General features: G+C 38.0%; 1 protein-coding gene across 2 annotated transcripts in view; it reads left to right on the top strand.

Annotated features, from left to right (window-relative positions):
• The window catches only part of DCLK1 (doublecortin like kinase 1), a 172182-nt gene that overhangs the window by 50876 nt on the left and 99223 nt on the right, over positions 1–22083 (top strand). For both annotated transcript variants that reach the window (XM_026681879.2, XM_026681878.2), the window contains exon 4: positions 14892–14991. In XM_026681879.2, the coding sequence (XP_026537664.1) occupies positions 14892–14991 (100 nt within the window). The remainder of the gene's footprint in view (positions 1–14891; positions 14992–22083) is intronic.

The following is a 22083-nucleotide window of genomic DNA, read 5'->3' as shown; positions in this document are numbered from 1 at the left end:
CATCTCTTTATGTTATTATATATTATAGCTTGCACTGCCAGTTTTAATGAGTGAGTGGTTTTCTCCTTGGTAGTTCCTTGATTAAGGTGTGGTTTTCTGGTTGATTGTTTGCCTTGTGTTGATCCCTGTTTATCTGGGCTTCTGAAGAGTATATATTCAGTCTGGAATTTGATCCTGACAGGCCCATGGTTGACTCATCCTTCCATCCTTCCGAGATTGGTAAAATGAGGACATAGATTGTTGGGGGCAATATGCTGACATTTTAAATCACTCAGAGAATGCTGGAATGCACAGTCTAAGTCTTATTGCTATTTGTTTCCTTCTTCGCTTTTTATGTTACATACATACATATACATATACATATACATATACATATACATATACATATACATATACATATACATACATACATACATACATACATACATACATACATACATACATACATACATATATATATATATGTTTTCTGAGGTTCTCGCGGGTATTTGTATGTGGATCTTTGGTTATTCGGGTTTTCTCCCGCGTAAGATTGGAAGTATCTAGGCAACGTTTCGATGAAGTCTCATTCATCATCTTCAGGCTTCTGTCTTCAGCTCTGTGCTTCTCAGAGTGATGTGAGCTTGCAGCTGCTTCTTCCTTTTAACTGCTAGTGGGGGCGTGACTTGATTGGGTGGGGCTTGGCTGTGTTCTGATTGGGTGGGGGTGTGTTCTCATTGGTTGGGAGGTTTGGCTGTGTTCTGATTGGTTGGGGGTTGGCCATGTTCTGATTGGCTGGAGGTGTGTTCTGTTCAGGTGGGGGCTTGGTTGTGCTCAGGTTGGTCTTAGTTACTGGGGGATTTGAGCTGGTGAGCTGTGATCTTGCTGTTTGGCTTCGAGTTCGTGGTCGTGCTGCATCTTCATGGTGGGGGTCAGTTCGCTCATGTATGGCTCAGAGGGGTTTGAAGTGGGTAGTGATGCAGCTGCAGTGCGGCTTCTGGTCTGTGGTCCAGACTTCTGGTCTAAAAGTCAGATTTTTACAGTGGTTTCAGATTTAAATTTGGGGCAGTATTGCTGTGCCAGAATGGTTTTCTTTATCCTGATTGGTTGGGAGTCTTGGTCTGTGTTTATTGGTCTTGGAGTTTGCTGTGTCCTGCTTGATTGGTGTTTCTAATATCTTCTGTCTGTTTTTGGCTCTTTTTGTATCTTCATTGGCTGGCAACATTGTGTTACTTTATTGGAGGCCTTTAGTGCAGCTTGGCTCCGGGTAAATGGATGGCTATCATTAGTTAGAAGCTAGGTTTCATCTGGGTGCCTGGTTGGGGTGTGTTTGAGCTGGAGGTATCAGGGGATCTGTTTGTGCCCAGGTGTTTGCCTGGTGTGGACTCACAAACAAAAAATCTCCACACCACAAGCCAGGCAAACACCTGAGCACAAACAGATCCCCCGATACCTCCAGCTCAAACACACTCCAACCAGGTGTTTGCCTGGCTTGTGGTGTGGAGATTTTTTTGTTTGTGAGTCCACACCAGGCAAACACCTGGGCACAAACAGATCCCCCCTGATACCTCCAGCTCAAACACACCCCAACCAGGCACCCAGATGAAACCTAGCTTCCTAACTAATGATAGCCATCCATTTACCCGGAGCCAAGCTGCACTAAAGGCCTCCAATAAAGTAACACAATGTTGCCAGCCAATGAAGATACAAAAAGAGCCAAAAAACAGACAGAAGATATTAGAAACACCAATCAAGCAGAATACAGCAAACTCCAAGACCAATAAACACAGACCAAGACTCCCAACCAATCAGGATGAAGAAAAAACCATTCTGGCACAGCTGCCCCAAATTTAAATCTGAAACCACTGTAAAAGTCTGACTCACAGATGAACACTATACAGAAGCCTGATGATGGCAGATGAGATTCTGCTGAAACGTTGCTACAACTTTAAAAGCACAACTATAATGACGTGGGAAAATACCCGAACAAAGCTGAATGCCATACATGTAAGTACCCACGAAAACTTAAGAACACACACACACACACACACACACACACATATATATATAGAGAGAGAGAGAGAGGGAGGGAGGGAGAGAGAGGAGGGAGGAGAGGGAGAGAGAGAGAGAGAGAGAGAGAGAGAGAGAGAGAGAGAGAGAGAGAGAATTCAGCTTTGTTCGGGTATTTTCCCACGTCATTATAGTTGTGCTTTTAAATAATGACGTGGGAAAATACCCAAACAAAGCTGAATACCATACATATAAATACCCACGAAAACTTAAGAAAACAAATATTATATGTGTGTGTGTGTGTGTGTGTGTGTGTGTGTTTTCTTAAGTTTTCGCGGGTACTTACATGTATGGTATTCAGCTTTGTTCGGGTATTTTCTCACGTCATTGTATATATTATTATATATTAGTTTTCTTAAGTTTTGTTTTCTTAAGTTTATATTATTATATTATATTATATTATTATATATAATATAATTGTATATATTATTATATATTATACAATGACGTGGGAAAATACCTGAACAATATATATAATTTCTATATTCTATTGTTGGCTGTATCTGAATGCCAAGCTTCCAGGAATTCCCTGGCATTTTTGGATTTAGCTTGGTCTAGTCTTCTGCCTGTCTATTCCACATGTTGTCCATCAAAGACTCTTCAATTTATAAACCAAACTGAAATATGTCACCCATTAATAAAGTTTTCCATACATTCTACTGCAGGGGTGTCAAGCTCAAGGTCCGTGGGCCGGGTCCAGCCTGTGGGGTGCTTAAATATGGCCCATAGGGCCGGCCTAGAAATACCAAAGGATCGGCCCGCAGTGTCTCTGGTGGCTAAAATGAGCTGCATGCACCACCACCCCGCACCTCATTTTCCCCCTCCATGGCCTCCTGCAGGCCTCCTGCCCGAAAATGGACTTAACATAACCTGAAAAATGGCCTGGAAAATGGTCCTGAAAATGGCTGGTAAAGTGTTGCAGGAGGCCATGGAAGGTGACAACAAGGTGCAGGGAGGCCACACACAGACACCCTCCCCCACTGGTCCATGGAGAATTGCAGTGTTGATCCGATCCTCAAAGAAATCCAGTTTGACACCCCTGTTCTACTGCTTTTCTAATAAATTTCTAATGTTTTAGAACAGGGGTGTGATGCGTCATTTGCTGGCCACGCCAATTTCTTGTTTTTAAATGTTGTTTGTAGTTAGGGTTATAAAGTGTTATAAAACTAAATAAGGCAGATGCTTAAAACATTTTTAGCCTCACTGTATGATTGGCAACATGCACCAAGATTACCATTAAGCCATTAAGCTACTACTGAACTCATTAGATTTGTTAAAAAATGACAAAAATGTTAGGTCAGACTAATCTTCAAGAAATAAAATATGGTCACTGTCTCCTTAGGAGCCAAAGCTGAAAGGAAATCAATGCTGTATGCAAAGGAATATCAGCTTATTTCTACAGCAGAAATGTGTGTGTGTGTGTGTGTATGTATATGCACTTTGCATTTCATTAAACCAACTATGTATAGGATAGATTAGCTTTTAATCATCAATTTTGAAAAGACATTTGGATAATCTTGTTTAAACTGAATGTTGGTGATGAAATTTGAATGGCCTATCAAGGCCCAAAGAATGATTGCAGATTTCTTCCAAATAACCCAGGTTTTATTCTTATAAAGGAATTTTTTTTTAGAACATTTTGAATTCATGGTATTTTTCTTGGTAACATTAAGGCTTTTTGAGGAGGAGTAGCCGTTAGGAGAAACTATAGTTTTTTAAGTCAGGGGTGTCGTCACATGATGTATCGCAACTTTCCTCCCCCCTTCATCACACCAGGAGTGGGCGTGGCCAGCTCATGACGCATCCATCCCACGGGCTGTGAGTTTGACACCCCTGGTTTAAATGCTCATTCAGTTGCACTACAGTTCCCAGAACTGCCAATCAACATTGTCTGAAGTTACACTAAAAACACCTGGATGGATAGCAACTTAGAGAAATTATTATATTCTTGTAAATATGCAGAAATGTGAAAAATTTCTTCCCTAGAGATGAGCCTAAATGAGAATCTGTCATTCAAAACAGTAACATTTCTTATGACGTACACTTATTATAACCATGGATTGAGATGTTTTACTCAAACAATTCCTAAATTGAAAACTGATAGCAGTAAGACTGAAATATTAGCACAGGAATACATGTATTACTGTAATATTACTGAAAGTCATTTGGGTTGTTCATATATTAAAAAAGTCAGGAACAACTTGAATCCACTGATAACATATACAGACTTCCACTAATACTAATATACTATATATTAAATTTGAATACCAAATCTCAAAAGTGCAACAAGATGAAACTTCATACACAGATTCAATCTGTTCTGGATCAGAAATGGAAGCTAAACATTCAAATGAAAATACAGCTCAGAAATATATTTCTATATTATATCAGCTCCTTAGGCTTTTAAAATTGATCTGATATTAAAACTGATGTTTAAAATGCTTTTTTGGGCATTATTCATCTATTGTGTGTGTTAATGTTGCCTGAGAAATGTAAGATTTTTTAAATATAAAAAGTGATTACTTGAATCTGATGAATTTCATTTTTCCCACATGTGAAGAGATTTTAATCTGCTGCTTTTTCCACATGTGAAGAGATTTTAATCTTCATTTCCTTCCTGCAAATGAAAAATAAATGAGTTATGGCTTGATGGTTAATGGTTCAAGATGAAATCAGAAGCTCACTGTAACATGGATAATATTCATTTTCTATTGCCATGGAAACAACTACTTGTCAAGATACTATGGTTTAATGGTTTAGCAAGAAAACAACCAGTTGCTGAGTCTTCCATCTCTGTGAAAAGAAGAGACTTAGGCAATACATGTTATGGATTAATCTGTAAAATGGATGACAAATATTACCCTGTCAATGTGATATTGACTGGAAAGGATTGGAAAAAAACTTTCAGGCTGAGAATTTAGTTTTAAAGCAAGCCTGAAATTTGATTGCAAAAGGCAAGCTCAATTTCTCAAACCCAAGTTTATTTATCAAGTAGATATGAATCCTGCAGCTAAAACGTATTTGTACTTTAATCATGTTGAAATAAACATTATTTTTGACCGATGATAATGATGATCAAATGGGATTTGCACATTGCTAATGGCAGGTGGATTGGTAGCTGGTTCGTAGACATTCCAACCTATCAAGGGCTTCTAATCAACCTCAGAAAACAAAATGAGGTTAATTTAGCAGAATCTGACTTTCTGTATTTAACAACTATATAAATGATTGAGCTAAACCAATAGAAAGAATACTAACTACAAATTTGCAGATTACACCAAAATTCATACTTGAGTGTCACGTGATGTATCACGACTTTTTCCCCCTTTGCTAACCAGGGCACAGATGTGGCCAGCGTGTGATACATGTGTATTGGACTCTTGGAGAATATATGTTATTGTCCACACATTAGTTTGACGCTTGCCCTTCCTTATTTATATGTGTGGTGAGTGAATAAGGATTGTAATGAAATCTGTTTTGCAAAAAAAAAAAAAAAATCAATAGGTGCTAGCATATCAGCTCCATATGTCTCTGGCAGAGATTACTTATTTGATCCATTTCAGTTTGCCTTCAATTTTAGAACTGTTTTTGGTTGTCATAACAGACAGTCTATGTTGGTGGTAAGACAAGAAAAAATAGGTGATTGTTGTTTCTCCTGAAATTCTCTCTGATTTTCAGGACTGTTGAACATGATATTATTTTGGGATGCCTGGCTAGAATGGCAGTTGAGAGAGGAGAAACGAAAGGAGATTGAATTAAATAAGAAAACTACTTCTATAGTGCATTAGCCTACAATATGATACTTTTCATATGATTGTGCTTATTTATTCCCCCATGTTAAAAATGTACTATGTGCTTTGTATTAATAAAAATGCAAGCTCTTTATGTTTGATAAAATAAAGCTGGAGTCTCACATTAGTAAATGGTATTGGAAAAAAGTTTGAAGTAATATGACTAAAAGCAGAAGTGCAATTGTTTTGTATATTGGCCTGTAGTTTCTACTTGTCTTTTAACTAATTGTTAAATTAGTTAAAAGGCAAGTAGAAAAACTGAAGTGTGCACAGTGTATATGTGTGTGTGCATGCTTCAATATCTTGAAATCATTAAAAGCAACTGCTTATTTTTTAGCTAGCTGCATGGGGATAAATACACCACTACCCCTTGAATCCCATGCATTGAAAGCAAAGTCAAAGTAGCTGAAACTGTTTGCAGTAGTGAATATTTGCTGATATTCCAGAATCAATTATTTTAAAGACATATGCTATTGAAAGATTCTCCCCCCTCCTTTCTTTTTTCACTAAACTTTGTGGTATATAGAACTATTAATATTCTTGTAATTAATTTTTATATGTGTGAATATTTTAACCTATTTTAATGAAAGTGCTCCTTATTTATAAGGCATTCACTTGAGAAATGTATTCTGTATACACCTTTGTGGACATATACTTTGCTAATAAGTGGTGGGTTTTTTTAGTTTGCAGTGCCACCTTGTGGGAAAGTAGAATATTACAAAGGACAAAATAGCCTTTACAAATAATGGTTAAGAAAAATAGTGCAATAGTAATAGAAGAACTTAAGTATCAGAAATATAGTTTAGTATATTTGAAAATACAGTTATGGCTATGGTGAAACAAAGTATAAGAAAATATATTGACAAAGCTTAAAGAGTGAAATACACTGAAGTGTGTAAAACTAATAAAGTATTTATTCACCAGAAAACAAGTTGGTGAGGTTCCCCATGCTATTATACCAAAACATTAATTTCTAAATTTTTCACTGAAAATTTTCAGGAAAAATATGTACATATCATACAGAGCTCCTAGTTTTGCATTTTCTGAAGTGAAATAAGGGATGGGTGAAAGATCTGGTTTTGCTTATAGAAAAAAGTTACCCTGGCATATTGAGAGATTAAATTATTCAGTTTTAATGCTTTGGTTTAATGTTTCTGCTATCAGGTTAACAAACATATGGGTATCCCTTGGTACCTGAGAAGAAACCTTCCCCAAAAGTAACATATAAAAGAATAGATTTTCTTTATATATTTATTACTTTCAAGTCATTGTTGACTAATAGTGTAATTGTAACCTTGTCCAATTTAGGCAGTAAAATTAAAGACACCAAGAGTGATATGCAGCTGTTAATAACTTTAAAGAAATATGATTCTTGGAAGAAGTCCTCAGTATAAGACTACATTTTCAAAGCATATGACAAATTTTCAAAATTATTTTAAAATAAATTGCTTCAGACATTAAGCGTTAATTGTTCACTATTCTGAGTTTCTGGACTAAACTGAACCTGAAAAAAAACTTAAAAGGGTAATATACCATTTAGACATTTGTTTTAAATTGAAGGAGCTAAGAATACTGTTTGCAAGCACAGCCTTAAAGACTGTAGATTAGATTCAGATGTATTTGTATTTTGAGTAGATCTACTTTCTTCTAAATATTCATAAATCTCTTGGAATAGATTATATAGATTTTTTATATATATATTTAAAACTAGTCAGTGTTAGGTGATGAAACAGGTAGGCTTCATGTAAACTGAATATTATTAATGTTCTAATTTTATTATGTCCTATTATATGAATGGAAGTAATGTTATTAACACTTACTGTGGAGAAATATTGATTTGATTTGGTCAGTTTTTTAATCAGTTTAGGGGTTTGGCCACCAAATGGCAGTCTTGTTCTGCTCTTAAAAGCAAAGCTGAGTGTAAATGGAAATTGAAGAAAATGCTAATGTCTCCAGTTCAGAAACATTAGCAGTGCACAGTCTATAGTGCTCTGTGCTATTATAACAAATGTATTCTAGAACAGATTGTGTTGAAATATCATCTCCTAGCAATGTGGTATTTTGTTCTTCCTTCCATTTTTATTGTTTAGGTGTGTGAAATATCAGCCACACAGCCATATGTTGATGAATTGCCAGGTTGCCTATTACATTACAATAAAATGAGCATTTTTTAGAGCACCAGGCCTGGTTTTAATTTTTCCATAATGCAGAGGAACTTCATGATGGACATGACCAAATGACTCACTATTGGGAAGAAGTGTTGGTGACCTATTCGTTAAAGTTTTACAACAATGATTTGCTGTTTCTGTCACAACAGTACGAAGCGCATAAGGCAGATTTGTGGGCAGAACCCATAATCTGTTACTTTTGTTAACAGCCCTTTTATTGATCTCATTCTGATTGCAGGCACTTTGTGGAACATCATTGAAGGCAGATGTGTAGCGGAAGGTTTTACTAGATTTTACATCTACCAGAATTACAAAAATAAGAGTGGGGTTCCAATAGAGAAACTATTGAAGTCTGAGATTTTCTTAAAAGTCAATTGAAGCCAACTTAGAAACATAGGAGGGGACCTGGAATTTTTCGAATCCAGGCAAAAATCCCTATACAGACAAATGGCTGTTTAATTTTGCTTGATAACCTGCAGTGATGGAGCATCTGCAACTACAGGAGGAATATGTTCCACAATCATGAATCATAGCACACATTGCTATTATTATTTGTTTACCCCCCCACTCTACCGTGTTTCTCACATAATAAGGCCGGGCCTTATTTTTTTTGAGCCCAAAAAGAGCGGCTAGGCCGTCTTTTTGGGGGTAACTAATTTCCCCCTTTCATCCTCATCTAGGCGCCCGGCGGTCAGCCTCGCCACCAGCCGCTCCTAACGGGCGATCATGGCGAAGCGCAGAGAGCTCCCTACTCCCACCAAACACCTTTGCTGCAGACCCAAGACCTTTGGCACCTGCCTCTGTTGCTTTCCCTTCTGCCCATTCCGCTGCCGTTTGGAGTGCCGTTGGAGCTGCTGCCGCCGTTGGAGCTGCCTCTGCCATTTGGAGCTGCCGCTGTTTGGAAGCTGCCGCTTCAGCGTTTGGAGCACTACCGCTGTTTGAAGCACCACCGCCGCTCAAACACGGCGGCAGCTCAAACACAGAGCGGCAGCTCAAACGTGACGGTGGCACTCAAGCGGCGGTGGCTCCAAGCGGCAGAGGCAGCTCCAAACACGGGCGGAGCCACCGCCGCCATTTGGAGCTGCCGCCGCTGTTTGGAGTGCCGTTGGAGCTGCCTCTGCCGTTTGGAGCTGCCTCTGCCGTTTGGAGCTGCCTCTGCCGTTTGGAGCCGCCGCCGCCGTTTGAAGCTGCCGCTTCAGCGTTTGGAGCACTACCGCTGTTTGAAGCACCACCGCCACTCCAAACACGGCGGCAGCTCAAGCAGCAGCTCCAGCTCAACGCGGCCTCAAGCGCGGCAGCAGCTCCAAATGGCGGTGGTGGCTCCGCTTCCGTGTTTGGAGCTGCCTCTGCCGTTTGGAGCCACCGCCGCCCGTTTGGAGTGCCGCCGTCACGTTTGGAGCTGCCGCTTCCGTGTTTGGAGCTGCCGCCGTGTTTGGAGCGGTGGTAGTGCTCCAAACAGCGGTAGTGCTCAAGCGCGAGCGGCAGCTTCAAGGCGGCGCGGCTCCAATGCGGCAGAGGCAGCTCCAAGCAGCAGAGGCAGCTCAACGGCATTCCCAAGCGGCGGTGGTAGCTCCAACGGCCTCAAATGGTAAGTCCCCACCCTTCCCCCTATTTTGCATGTTTTAAACTAGGCCTAAATTTGGGGGAGGGGCTTAATTGATTTTATGCCTAGAAAACATGCTGGGTCTTCCTATTGGTGGAGGCCGTATTGTTGGAGAAACACGGTATTATATATGGTATTTTCTGTTGTTAAATCAGTTTTTTTTTTCTTTCACTCATTATCTAACTTTCAGAGTGAAAAGCAAGATAAACTCTTAACATTCACAATTTTGGGCTGAGGGCTAGACTTATCATGCCAAGGAGCATACTTCAACAGGTATCTGGGCCCAGACTATGTTAATTCATTACAAGTCACCTCATTCATATCAAGAATCCTTCAATTTGAACTTGGTTCCTGGTGATTTCATGGATACGTCCATTTGTTTTACTTTGCAACAATCTACCGGTACTAATCTACCCTAATAGTCGGGGCAACTTCAGTTGCACTATGACTGGGTTGATGATCTTTACTACGGGGAAAAGTCCCATGAATTTTGGCCCCAACTTCTTACTAGGGAGCCTTAACCTCAAGTATTTGAGTTTGTCATGGCTTTCTTCTGGAATCTTTTTCTAGTCTAGACTAGAATAACCCAGACCAGAAATTCCTTGAAAATCTCCCATCCAAGTGCTAGTCACATCTGATACCATTTACATTCTGAGCCCACATAAGGTTGACCAGGTCCTGTTGTTGTGAAACTCATGTCATTATTCTCCTTGTGTTTCAGGTTAACAAATTCAATTCAGTAGCACTTTTAGAGGGAGCAAGAATGCTTGCTTAAATCTAGAAGTTGGAGATTAAATCTCTAGCTGGCTAGAGAATTCTGGGAGCTGAAGTCCACAAGTCTTAAAGTTGCCAAGTTTGGAGACCCCTGTGCTTCAGGGTTGAAAGGATTAGCCAGTGACATCACCATTGCCTGTGGGATGCTCATTTGGGATGGCAGGATATGGAGCCAAGGACACAGAGCAGCACTTGGCTCTTGAATGCAGGCTTGCTAACCTCCAACCCAGCAACCTAACCTCACACTACTCCTGTGATTTGCGTTTAGAAGCTATGGTTTTCCCCTGGTCAATAAGACTACTACTGGTCAATAACACCACTACTCACATTTGGGGTGTCCTAGTTGACATTTTACATTTTAAGTGTTAAAGGCATAGCTAGAGAGTATTAAATTGTTTATGTAGGATGACTTAATGAAAACCAGAGATGAGAAGAGTCTCTTTCAGGTGGATTAGACATAGGATTCAATATTATTGCTTATACAAGATTTTACAATAATGTGTCAATAACAGCACATATAAAATTATAGTACTGTAGAAGGAATGACACTATACTATACTATGCCGCTATACTGTACTATGCCACTATATTAGAGGAATACCTAAGCAATTCCCTGTTGGATCTGAAATTGTTCTTTCCTTGAGACAGTTTTTTTTAAATGATAAACTAATGGTATTTATGGCACAATAATTCTTGATTTAAGTGATTTATCATGATCAATGTTAATGATAAATGGAGAAGGAAATATTGGGAGTAGAAATAACCATATTTCCAGAAGACGAATTAACATATTTTTCTGGATTATGCCCTATTCTTTTCCAGGTAATTGCCAACTTTAAACCTTTTTTAAAAATGAAGTGGTACTTGTTATTACCTTCCCAAAATACCAAAGTGGTGATTTACTATGTCAAATGAAATAAATAAAAATACAGTCACATGAAATATGATTTTGCCACACCTTTTAAATTGAATTGAGAAATTATTTACAGCAGGAATGAGTACAGCATAGAACACAAGTGAAAAGCCACATCTCCCAAACCTCTATTCTCCTAATTTATTATTTATTTATTTATTTGATTTGTCAATCGCTTACAAGATAACAAGTATAAGTATAAACATAGTTATAAATACATGAAATGGATTTTCATGAAATACACGAAACTTTAACCTTAGACTGTCTACTATTGACCTCACCCCTTTCCTAAGAGGTCTGTAAAAATAAAAAAATAAAAAAAAAAGAAACAATAGGACAGGGATGGTAGGCATGTTGGTGCGCTTATGCACGCCCCCCACAGACCTCTTAGGAAAGGGGTGAGGTCAATATTAGACAGTCTAAGGTTAAAGTTTTTGGGGTTTGGGGAAGAAGCCACAGAGTCAGGTAGAGTATTGCATGGAGCATGGAACCTCTTGTGCAGTTTCATGTTTTTCCTGCACTTGTTTTAGCCAGGAATCCAGTTTAAGCTGAGGTTATTGTATAAACTAAGCAACAATGTCAGTGTGATTTCTAGGATCCAATCCGATTTAATTGACATCTACTATAGTTTCTGTATGGTTTCTCAGCTAAGATGGAGCCTCTAACTCATTTACACAGGATGCCCTTGTAAAAACAATCTCAGTTGGTCCAGCCTTTAAAAAAAGGAAGACTTTTGCTTAACTGAAAAACTCTTGCTGCCTAATGATGTGAATATCACCATGGAGATTTCTTCTCTCCCACTCCCATTTTTTTTTTGCAGTTGTTTCTTTTACATGTAAAAATGCAGATACATTCCCTGGCTTTTTCCTAAATCCTTGTCTTGCAATTTGGACCATAAATTAAGAAGGGGAAGCACAATTTATCTGTGGCAAATGTATTTTATAGTTTTTTGTAGCACACGCTTGTGTAATGACTAAATGAAGTGGGGTGTGTGAATAAAAGACTTTTGAGTCAAACACAATAGGGAGGAAATATGTGATCTAGTTAATTTGAGAGAATGAGTCAGTCAGCTGCCTTGGTAATTTAGAGAGATAATATACAACTGATCTCTTTCATATGGACATATGGTGCAACTTTAGAAGAATTGTTATGATTACAAGTGCTTTAGGTTTTTTTAAAAAAATATTTTAATTGTTTAGATTTAAGCTGTTTCACATGAATGCATCAAACACTGCAGAGAATGAATTCTGTATATGGAAAACATCCATCAGATGCCATGGTCTTTCTGCAGGATGATTTCTAGAACAAAATTGTGGCTGAATTGAACACCGTGTCAGCAAATAAATAGCAAAGATATATTAATACGGCCAATGATTCTTGTCTGTATCCTCTCCCTGTGCAGAGGTTTGAAAACATAATTGACAGTATGCAGAGTATGCATGTATGTATTCCAGCTTTGAGATGAAAGTTAAGATGGCTAACAAGCAATCTCAACAACCACAAAAAAACCAGAATAAATCTGCGATGATACCTCTTAACACCATCAAACATCCACACCTGCCTAATCCAGGTCCTAGGGAAGGATTCGATAGGTGGATTAAAATCCCAAATTCAGCCTGAACATCTGGCTGACTGTATCATGAAACAACTAGAAATAGATGGTGTCTTATTCCTCCCCATCTGTTAAGGGTGGGTGTTCAGTTCTAACATACATGGATTCTTTTATCCCTCTTTCAAACCAATGGTCTCTTTTTGTAAAAGTCCAGTTTACAATGTAGCCCATGATTTCACAACCAATTGCACCCTGATTCAGATGAGCATGAGGGCACAGATACTCCCCCACCCCAAGTCAGAGCTGGTATTTAGCAGGTTCTGACTAGTTCTGGAGAACCGGTAGCAGAAATTTTGAGTAGTTTGGAGAACCAGCAAATACCACCTCTGCAGTGGTGGGATTCAATTTTTTTACTACCAGTTCTGTGGGCATGGCTAGGTGAGCATGGCAGGGGAAGGATACTGTAAAATTTCCAGTCAGAGGCGGTATTTGCCGGTTCTCTGAACTACTCAAAATTTCCACTACTGGTTCTCCAGAACTGGTCAGAACCTGCTGAATACCACCTCTGCACCTCTGACTGGAGATTTTACAGTATCCTTCCCCTGCTGTACCCACCAAGCCACACCCGGTAGTAAAAAAAATGTGAATCCCACCACTGCCCCAAGTGTCCTCAACACTCTCGTCTCAGAGAGTGCTAATGACCAGATGACCTTCCACCACCACCCCACCATCCTATCAGAACTATCCTTCCACCCCCACCCCCACCATGAGAATTGATGAAGCTTCTTGAATGAGAAGTGAAACATTTTTTTTCTTCCTCAGGAAAAACCAGTCTAGCTGCCTTTTGAAGAAAAAAGCACCTTTCAGATTGCTGACTCATATTCCCTTTGCAGTTTGTCTAATATTCCAAATAGTATTATCAAGTCAGGTACCCACCAACCTTTACCAGCACATTTGACATTTGTTTCACAACTAAAGAATTTTGCACTCTTCAATTTCGTTTGGTTACGTTTAGCTCGTTTTCTCATGTGATCTTCTCAATGTTTTCATTTCCTGTTCATTTCCTGTATGTTCAACTTTTGTTTCTTTTTGCTGTTTTCACTTTTTGTAGAGAGACATTGACTTCTTTTGCTGTTCCTCCTCATTGGCATGAGTTGAGGCTAGTGAATGATGTTATAATCATAACAATGCCGGCTTGGGAATTCTGGGTGTCGAAGTCCACACATGTTAAAGTTGCCAAGGCTGACAAAAACCCATTTCACTTTCTTATCTTTATGTACTTAAGAAGATGTGAAATTGTGTGAAAGGATTCCAAACTAAGAAGCCCCACACACTCTCTCTTACATATCTTCTTCTACTCATCCCATTCACAAGTATAAAAAGAAACACTGGATACAAGGATTTTCTTTATTCAATCATTTGGATGCTATAATACAATGGCCCCCAACCTTTTGGGCACCAGAGTCTGGTTCCATGGAAAGAGATTTTTCTGCGGACTGGAGGAAGCATGGTTTTGTATGCTGCCTGCATCCTGCAGATGAGGCTTCACTTGTTTGCGTGGACTGGTTGCTGGCATGTCGCAGACCAGTGCCAGTCCATGGATTGGACATTGGGGAGTCCTTCTATAATACAACTGTAGAGTCCACAGGGCTATACACTCACTAGACTTTGATTAAAACAAAACAAAACAGTCTTCCAGTTAGTGGATGATTGACTTGGTAGGTGCTTAGCAACTCTCATTTTGTTAATTTTACTTTAAAAATATATTCCTTATGAAACAGAATGATAATTATTAGTACTTTGCCTTTGGCTCCAAAAATATTTTTTGCAAAATCAATCTGCCTTAAAGCATCTTTTTTATTGCTTGGAATCCTGCCACTTTCTTCATGAAGAGATGAAACTTCCAGTTTCAGACTTTTCTAAGGTAAACAAGGGGAAAGGTGACAGAGAACAGTTTGGATGTCTTATGTAATAAAATATGTTAATGTAATATTTTGTGTATAACATGTCTTGGAATAATTATATGATTTTCATATTGCAGGTGGTGTGCCTTCAGGATTTTTTTGGTGATGATGACATATTTATTGCATGTGGCCCTGAAAAATTTCGTTACCAAGATGACTTCTTGCTAGATGAAAGTGGTAAGGAAATATTATTGTTCATTATAAAATAAGATGGTAATTTTATTATATGTTTTGAATTTGCCAGTTATTTCCTTATGAATGATGGTGTAAAATTCTTGGTGCTTTCTGCACTTGCTTGCTTGCTTGGAGATGTTTGCTTGGAGTGAAGTGAGTGGATTTGCTGTCTCTTTATATACAGTAGCTTGCTCTACCAGTTATGATGAGGGTGTGGTTTTCTCCTTGTAGTTCCTTAATTAGAGTATTGTTTTCTACATGATTGTTTATCTGCTCTTGATGCCTGTTTATCTGAAGATTGACTGCTGGAGGGGATGTGTTCTAGTCTAGCAAGCTACTATGTATAAATAGGCGGCAGACCCTACACTCACTGGCACTAATTTATGTATTTATTATTACATTTATTTTTTGCTTAAATTTATATAGCCACCCATCTCCCTTTCATGATTCTGCAAGCCAACAGCTAAGCTCAGAATGTGCCAAGAACTCCACAATTGAACCATGAGCTACAGATATTATTTTCTGTTGGAATGACAGTAGTTTGGGACAGGAGAATTAAATTAAGCTCTCTTAAGAGTGCCATAGCTATGCCATGTTATCTTCAAAGTCCTTACAAATAGGCATCAGTTAAGTGAAGCCAGAAAGATTGTGTCAAAATAATCACAGGATTGATCCCAAGATTTTTGCTTCAAAAGTACACACCAGTCTTTTCCAGCCTGGACATGTTGCATTTATGTGGAATTTAACTTCTATCTATTAAGGTAGCTACCGAAATTACTTTGTTGGGTGAAGAGTTTGGTTCAGAGGCTTGAAATTTCAGCATATCAAAAAAGGTACAAGGTTCTTTATGATAGCTAAAAGAATGAAGACAAAACTATTTAATAAAACTATTTAATAATGCCAGTTAGGATGACTGCTCTAGTATGGTCTCTATGTCCACAGAGTCAATATAAGCCATTAGATGCTGGCTGGTGAGTAGAATGTATAACAGGGATACCAGCCATTGTGGAAGTAGGATGTTGGGCAATATTGTTTGATCAAAGTTTGCCAATATTACATCCTTAAACATGCATTTGTCACATTTGTATAATATACACATAACTTTTACACCAGATTACTGTACAAAAACAAAAAAACCCTACTGGTTATTAAAATAGATGAATAGTACCTGATTATTCTGAGACAGAAATATTTGAATATTTCATGTCATCTTAATTTGCTATCTTGAGCCTAGTTTCCCTAGTGCCAATATTTCTTGGTATACTCTGACTGGCAGCTGACATGATGCCAGGAAAACCTTATTTCTTTTTCAAAATGTAATACATCAGAAATGTCATGTTTAACCACCAGGTTTTTCTAACCTTGATTATTGAGGCAGAGAAGAAGGAGAAATAAGAGATCCATCAGTTGTTATTTATGGAACATTGGTTAAATAGTTTTTTTGGCTGTGCTCTGGAAGATGGTTTGTTCACCACCCTGCATCAGGGGAAGGCACCTTCCCTGGTACAAAACCATCCTTAGGTTTATGAAAAATCTCCTACATCATTGCTGACTTTAACAAGGGAGTCCATTCTCAGATGTTAGAAACCTGCAATCTGTACCAAATACAACATGATTAATTAGTGCATTATCTTGCTGAAATAAGGTCTGGCAAATGAGCTGTTACATGAGTCACTGTATGGGACTCTGAAGTGTTTTTTTTCTTTCCCTTCAATATAAAGGCATGCCAAGGATGGTGGCTTGTAGAGAATAACAAAATCGGTATCTACTTGGGTAGCTGTTAATTTTTTAAAAAAATGATTATATAGCAACAGAGGCAGAGGTGGTATTCAGCAGAGGTGGTATTCTGGAGAACCTGTAGTGGAAATTTTGAGTAGTTTGGAGAACCAGCAAATACCGCCTCTGCCTGGAGATTTTACAGTATCCTTCCCCTGCCACGTCCACCAAGCCACACCCACAGAACCAGTAACAAAAACATTTGAATCCCACCACTGAACAGAGGGGATGTGGTGGCTCAGTAGCTAAGATGTCAATCAGAAAGGTTGGCAGCTCGGCAGTTCGAATCCCTAGCACAATGTAATGGAGTGATCTCCCATTACTTGTTCCAGCTTCTGCCAAGATCATGCTTTAATGTAGGGTTAATGTGCCTTAACCCTTTGATTTAAGAATGCATTCTGTTTAGAAAAGAGCAGTAAACCCAGAACCTTGATTTATATTGTTTTATTTTTTTGCTAAAGATAGTACCCAGATAAAACTCAGCTCTAAGATGATACTGTAACGTAAGGAGTTATTCCAGTGTAAGGACACTTTTATTTTGTAACTAAAAGACTTACAGGATTTCAGCCAATTAAGTTAGCATCACATGCTATTTTTATTAGTCCAGAATATCGGAAACTGGGAATATGATTTTTCTGGGGATATTGCAAGCAAATTTAAGGGGTTGTACCCAGTTGTACTCTGCCTCAATATGAGCAGCTTTCATTAGCCTGCTTGCAGTGGATTAATGCCATTCGCCCAAGCTTTTCGTTAATGGCCTTTGCATTCAAACAGAAGCTCTTGCCATAACCCTGACATAGCCCTGTTTCAGTTCACCAACCAAAGCAATCCAGCCAGGATCAAGATGCTTTTCATCTTCCAGGATGGTGCTTCTCCTGGACATGCATGCCCAGACAAGGCAACCCGAGTAGGCTGTTCTCTCATCCTAACCATCATCCTTTTGCAAAAAGGACAGCCCAGTGGGAACAAGCCCATTTCAGCCCTGGATGGACAGCAGAACAAGAAACAACTTCACTGAAGTTTAAAGCTACTTTTATTATGACAGACTAACGTAACAAAACATTGCAAGTTTGATTATACTTTATCAACCTTCTTATGTGATTTAGGCAGTTGTTTGAGAATTTTATGTATAACTTCTTGTTTTGGGCTTAGGTTATGCTTAACATTGCTTTGACTATTGCTGCTGTGTTGATTTGACCAAAACCCTTTTCTAGGTTTGATTGGGCTTAATAAACACAAATTAATAACTGACAAGAGAAAGATCCTTTGCCCCTCAGTGAAGCAACCCTTAATTCTATATCCAGTTTCATGTGATATGTCATTAAATTTATTTACTTCTCTTCTAATACTGTAACCTTTAAGTTTTGGAGGAGGCGTTTACTTGACTAGTGGATAAACCCTTTGTCAATCTGGCATCAGAAGAAAGAGGCTGGGGCACGCCTTCCCTCTTATTAGTTCAATTCAGATACAGAATTTCACTTTGTGGATACACTGAAGTGGTGCAATGCATTTCATAAATTTACAACATTTCTAAAGTTTTGTTTTCACTTTGTCACTATGCTGTACAGAATGCAGATTAATGAGAAAAAAAGTGAATGTCAACAACTATAGAATCAGGCTGTAGCATAACAAAACTGACAAAAGTAAAGTGGGTCTTGAATACTTTCTGAATGCACTGCATATGCATTTTTGCAACAACACATCATTTACATTTAAATTTCTGGGGATTTGCTGCCAACACTTTAATTACATGGCACAGTGAAGCTAGGTGAAATCAATTTTGTAGTGTATTGTCAGACAATGCTTTTTTTCAGAGTCTCAGATGACTTTTTCCAGTCTTTTCTAGAGCAGTTGGCAATTGGAGTCTACACTTTTTGCATGGAAAGTAGGTGCTCTAATAGAATTAAGATTATTCCATGACTCAATGCTTAATCATTCATATTTGTTATCTTATTTCCTATGACTAAAATCTTCCCAATTTCTCTGGATAAACCAGAGCCCAAACAAACCACACAAACGGATATTGTTCTATGATTGCATTTACTGAACTTTCATTTTATTCTTCACTGAATCTGAAGTCTCAGTTCTGTCTCTGTTCTTTAGTTTGAAAAGAAGACAATAGAAGTCTTATCATTAAATAAATTAAAATTAAGCCTGGATGAGTTTTTCTGCTAAGTAAACAACAATTGCTAACCTATCTTTCTTGCTTAGGCTTACAATATATGTTCTAAAGCTCTAGACGAGGACAGCTTTTTCTTCAAAAATGTCCACACATTTTTCTATAACGGCAATATCTTTTTGACAGTAACTTTAATTATTTAAAATCCATTTTTTCTTTAATGATGGTATCTTTTTGAGAGAAAACTTTAATTATTCAAAATCCATAATTCATCAGCTTTTAGAAAGTACAAAACTTTCCTGGAGGCATTTTAGGATAATATATTCCTTCTTAATATTCATTAACTGCTTTTTAAATGGTGGAAGATCTTTTGGGGGGGAAAAACCTACAATACAACAGCTGAAAAGATTTACAAAAGCCTTACTGGAAAATTGTTTCAAAACCAATTAATACTGAAATTGATTAATAACCTAAAATAAAATGAATAAAAATACACACAACTACGAGTTACTTGGAGACTAGGATAGAAATATAGGGTTGGGAGAATTCAAGGTTTATTTTTCTGAGAGATACGCTAATATACCCAAAGTGCTTTCCTGAGAAACCTGGCTCTGCTTTCTGAATATCCTGAAGGGCATTTAAATAATAAATTGTGAAGTGCTGTTGGCAACTCTTCCCCAAACTGATGCCCTCCAGATGGGATGAACTCATGGAATGCTTAGCCAGCTTGGTTCTGCATTCCTATTTCAGAAGAATAATTATATTAACGTGGTGCTAACAGCAACATTCAGCATAGCAAAATTTCAAAATATGCTTTTACCTCCGTATTCAAAATGATAAATAAAAACATAGATTTCCAGCACTGGCAGGTTGGAAATCAAACTGGTCCTAAATATGAGGTGGCACAGTGAGTACAATGCAGTATTGCAGGCTAATTCTGCTGACTGCCAGCAATTCAATCCAAGATTGACTCAGCCTTCCGAGGTCGGTAAAATGAGGACCCACATTGTTGGGTGCAATATGCTGACTCTGTAAACTGCTTAAAGAGGGCTATAAAGCACTGTAAAGCGGTATATAAGTCTTAAGTGCTATTGCTATTGCTACTGCTATAAACTTTCCTCTTCTGCATTGGATGTGACACCAGCCATACAGTAGAAACTTCTGTAGATCTTTTCTTAGAAACTGTATCTACTTTTTTCTCAGTAATAAAATGCCCAATGACATAAAGCTTAGATTCTTGATGTTTGCTACCACAAGGAATTGCTTGAAGAGTTTTTTGCATAAATGCTGATCATGCAGGAGTACATTAATAGCTGATAGCCACAATAAGAAAAAGTAAATGGAGTCCTAAATATCTTCCATTGCTGCTGTTTTATTCTCCTTCCTTATCCTGCCATGACTGTCCTGTTTTTCTCAATTGGTAGGGAAGAAAGATCCATCCAGTTCTACATTAGCTGCCATCTAAAAACATAGGTGTGCTAATTAACCAATCTAAGGGTACTGCTATGGCCCATTTAAAATTAAAGTGTTTTCCAAAGCCAATTGAAAGCTTATTGAATGAGATCAAAGCACTAAGAACAAGAATATAAGAAAACTAGTGTAAAGGCCTGTAGAGCTGACCATGGAAAGGAATGAGTAACCATTAAGCCGTGTGCTTTGAGAAAAGATTAGTCAGTCTTGAGAAAGTGTAACGTGTGAGGGAAACCTCCCACTTTAATTGTTCAGTACAGTAGTCCTTGACTTACAACTACAATTGGGAAATGTATGTTAATTGAGTCATGCCTGATTTTACAATCTTTCTGTTTTTGCTATGGTTTTTAAGCTGTAGTTGTTAAATGTATCACATGGTCAGCAAGTGAAACTGGCTTTGCTCATTGACTTTGTTTGTCAGAAACTGGTTGGGGTGTCAATACCAATTACAACCCCTGAATGCTGCAACCATCATAAATAAATTGCCAGGCATCAGAATTAGATCACTTGATTATAAAGACTTGAACTTCTTTCAAAGTTCTATCTTACTACAATAAAGAGCATTTCCAAAATCCTGCCATGCTTGCTTCTTGGCCTGGCCTGCTTTGATGGGCTAATAATATTGAAAACCAAATTAAGAAAATGTTTTTGTGTCTATTGTATGTCTATTTCATTTATGATCCTATGCATTTACTATCTTTTTGGATGCTAATAGACCAAAACATACAATAAATTAAATGTATCTGTGAGTATAACATTCTTATTTCCCTATACTCTTTTAATTATGATCAGCAAACTATTTGTAGTCTTTACAATTTAAAATAGTACTTTTAATTTTTAATTCCATTTATTTGGGGATCACCTTTATATCCTACCATAAATGTGTACAAATTTTTGATGGGAAATTCCTTTTCAAAAGCTAAGGATCACAGGGATATGGACAGTTATGAAATATTGCTGTGATTAGAATTGACATTTTGTCAGTTCTAATCCCTATTGATAAAGGGGTTTGAATTGTAAAATAATTTCTTTGAGGCTCAATATGTCTACTCTGTACCTTTTGAAGAATGGTGGGGTGAGTTTGATTAAACTATTAAAGCATGGCTAGGCCATTCCATTTCTGCAGTGCAATCTTCAGGTTTTAGATTGGTTTGCCTTCTCTGGAGCTGAGGTCACACACATGGACAGAGTATGAAAATGTAAGTGGAGAGATGCAGGGTGCCATATAGACTGTGGTATGCCACCCATGCTTGAAATAAAATTTTTGAATTCCTCAGCTTACTCTATAATGTAAAAAGTTAGCAGAAGCAGCAACAAATTTATAAAAAGGTCCTGTGGAATCAAACACGGGACCCAAAACCCCAATAATTAAGGCTCATTGCAGTGATTATTTATTCACTGGTCATTGGAGGAATTCCCTCCCAAAAATAATGAGAGGGGCTCCTACAGACAAAAGGATGCACTCATGTTTAGACTTTTCAGGAATGGAGAAAAAAATAATATAAATGCATAGGTAATAGATGAAGTAACAGAAATATTCATAATTAGCAAACCTCAAGTTCCCTGCCCATCTGTTACTATCCTCAAGAAAGTGTTATTGTATTAATAAAAAGAAACACATCAATTACACTGCCATTTAGTTGTGATAAAGCACACTTCAGTTGTGAGTTGCCCAGAGTCATTTGCTGAGATGGGCAGCTACATAAATGAAATAAATACTGAAAACTGAG

The sequence above is a fragment of the Notechis scutatus genome, chromosome 5, assembly GCF_049901735.1.
Source record: "Notechis scutatus isolate UNSWTSFEM ecotype Mainland chromosome 5, rNotScu1.2, whole genome shotgun sequence".
NCBI classification, from domain to species: domain Eukaryota; kingdom Metazoa; phylum Chordata; class Lepidosauria; order Squamata; family Elapidae; genus Notechis; species Notechis scutatus.
Note: the sequence above shows the minus strand (reverse complement) of the source record. Positions and strands in the feature narration are given on the sequence as shown.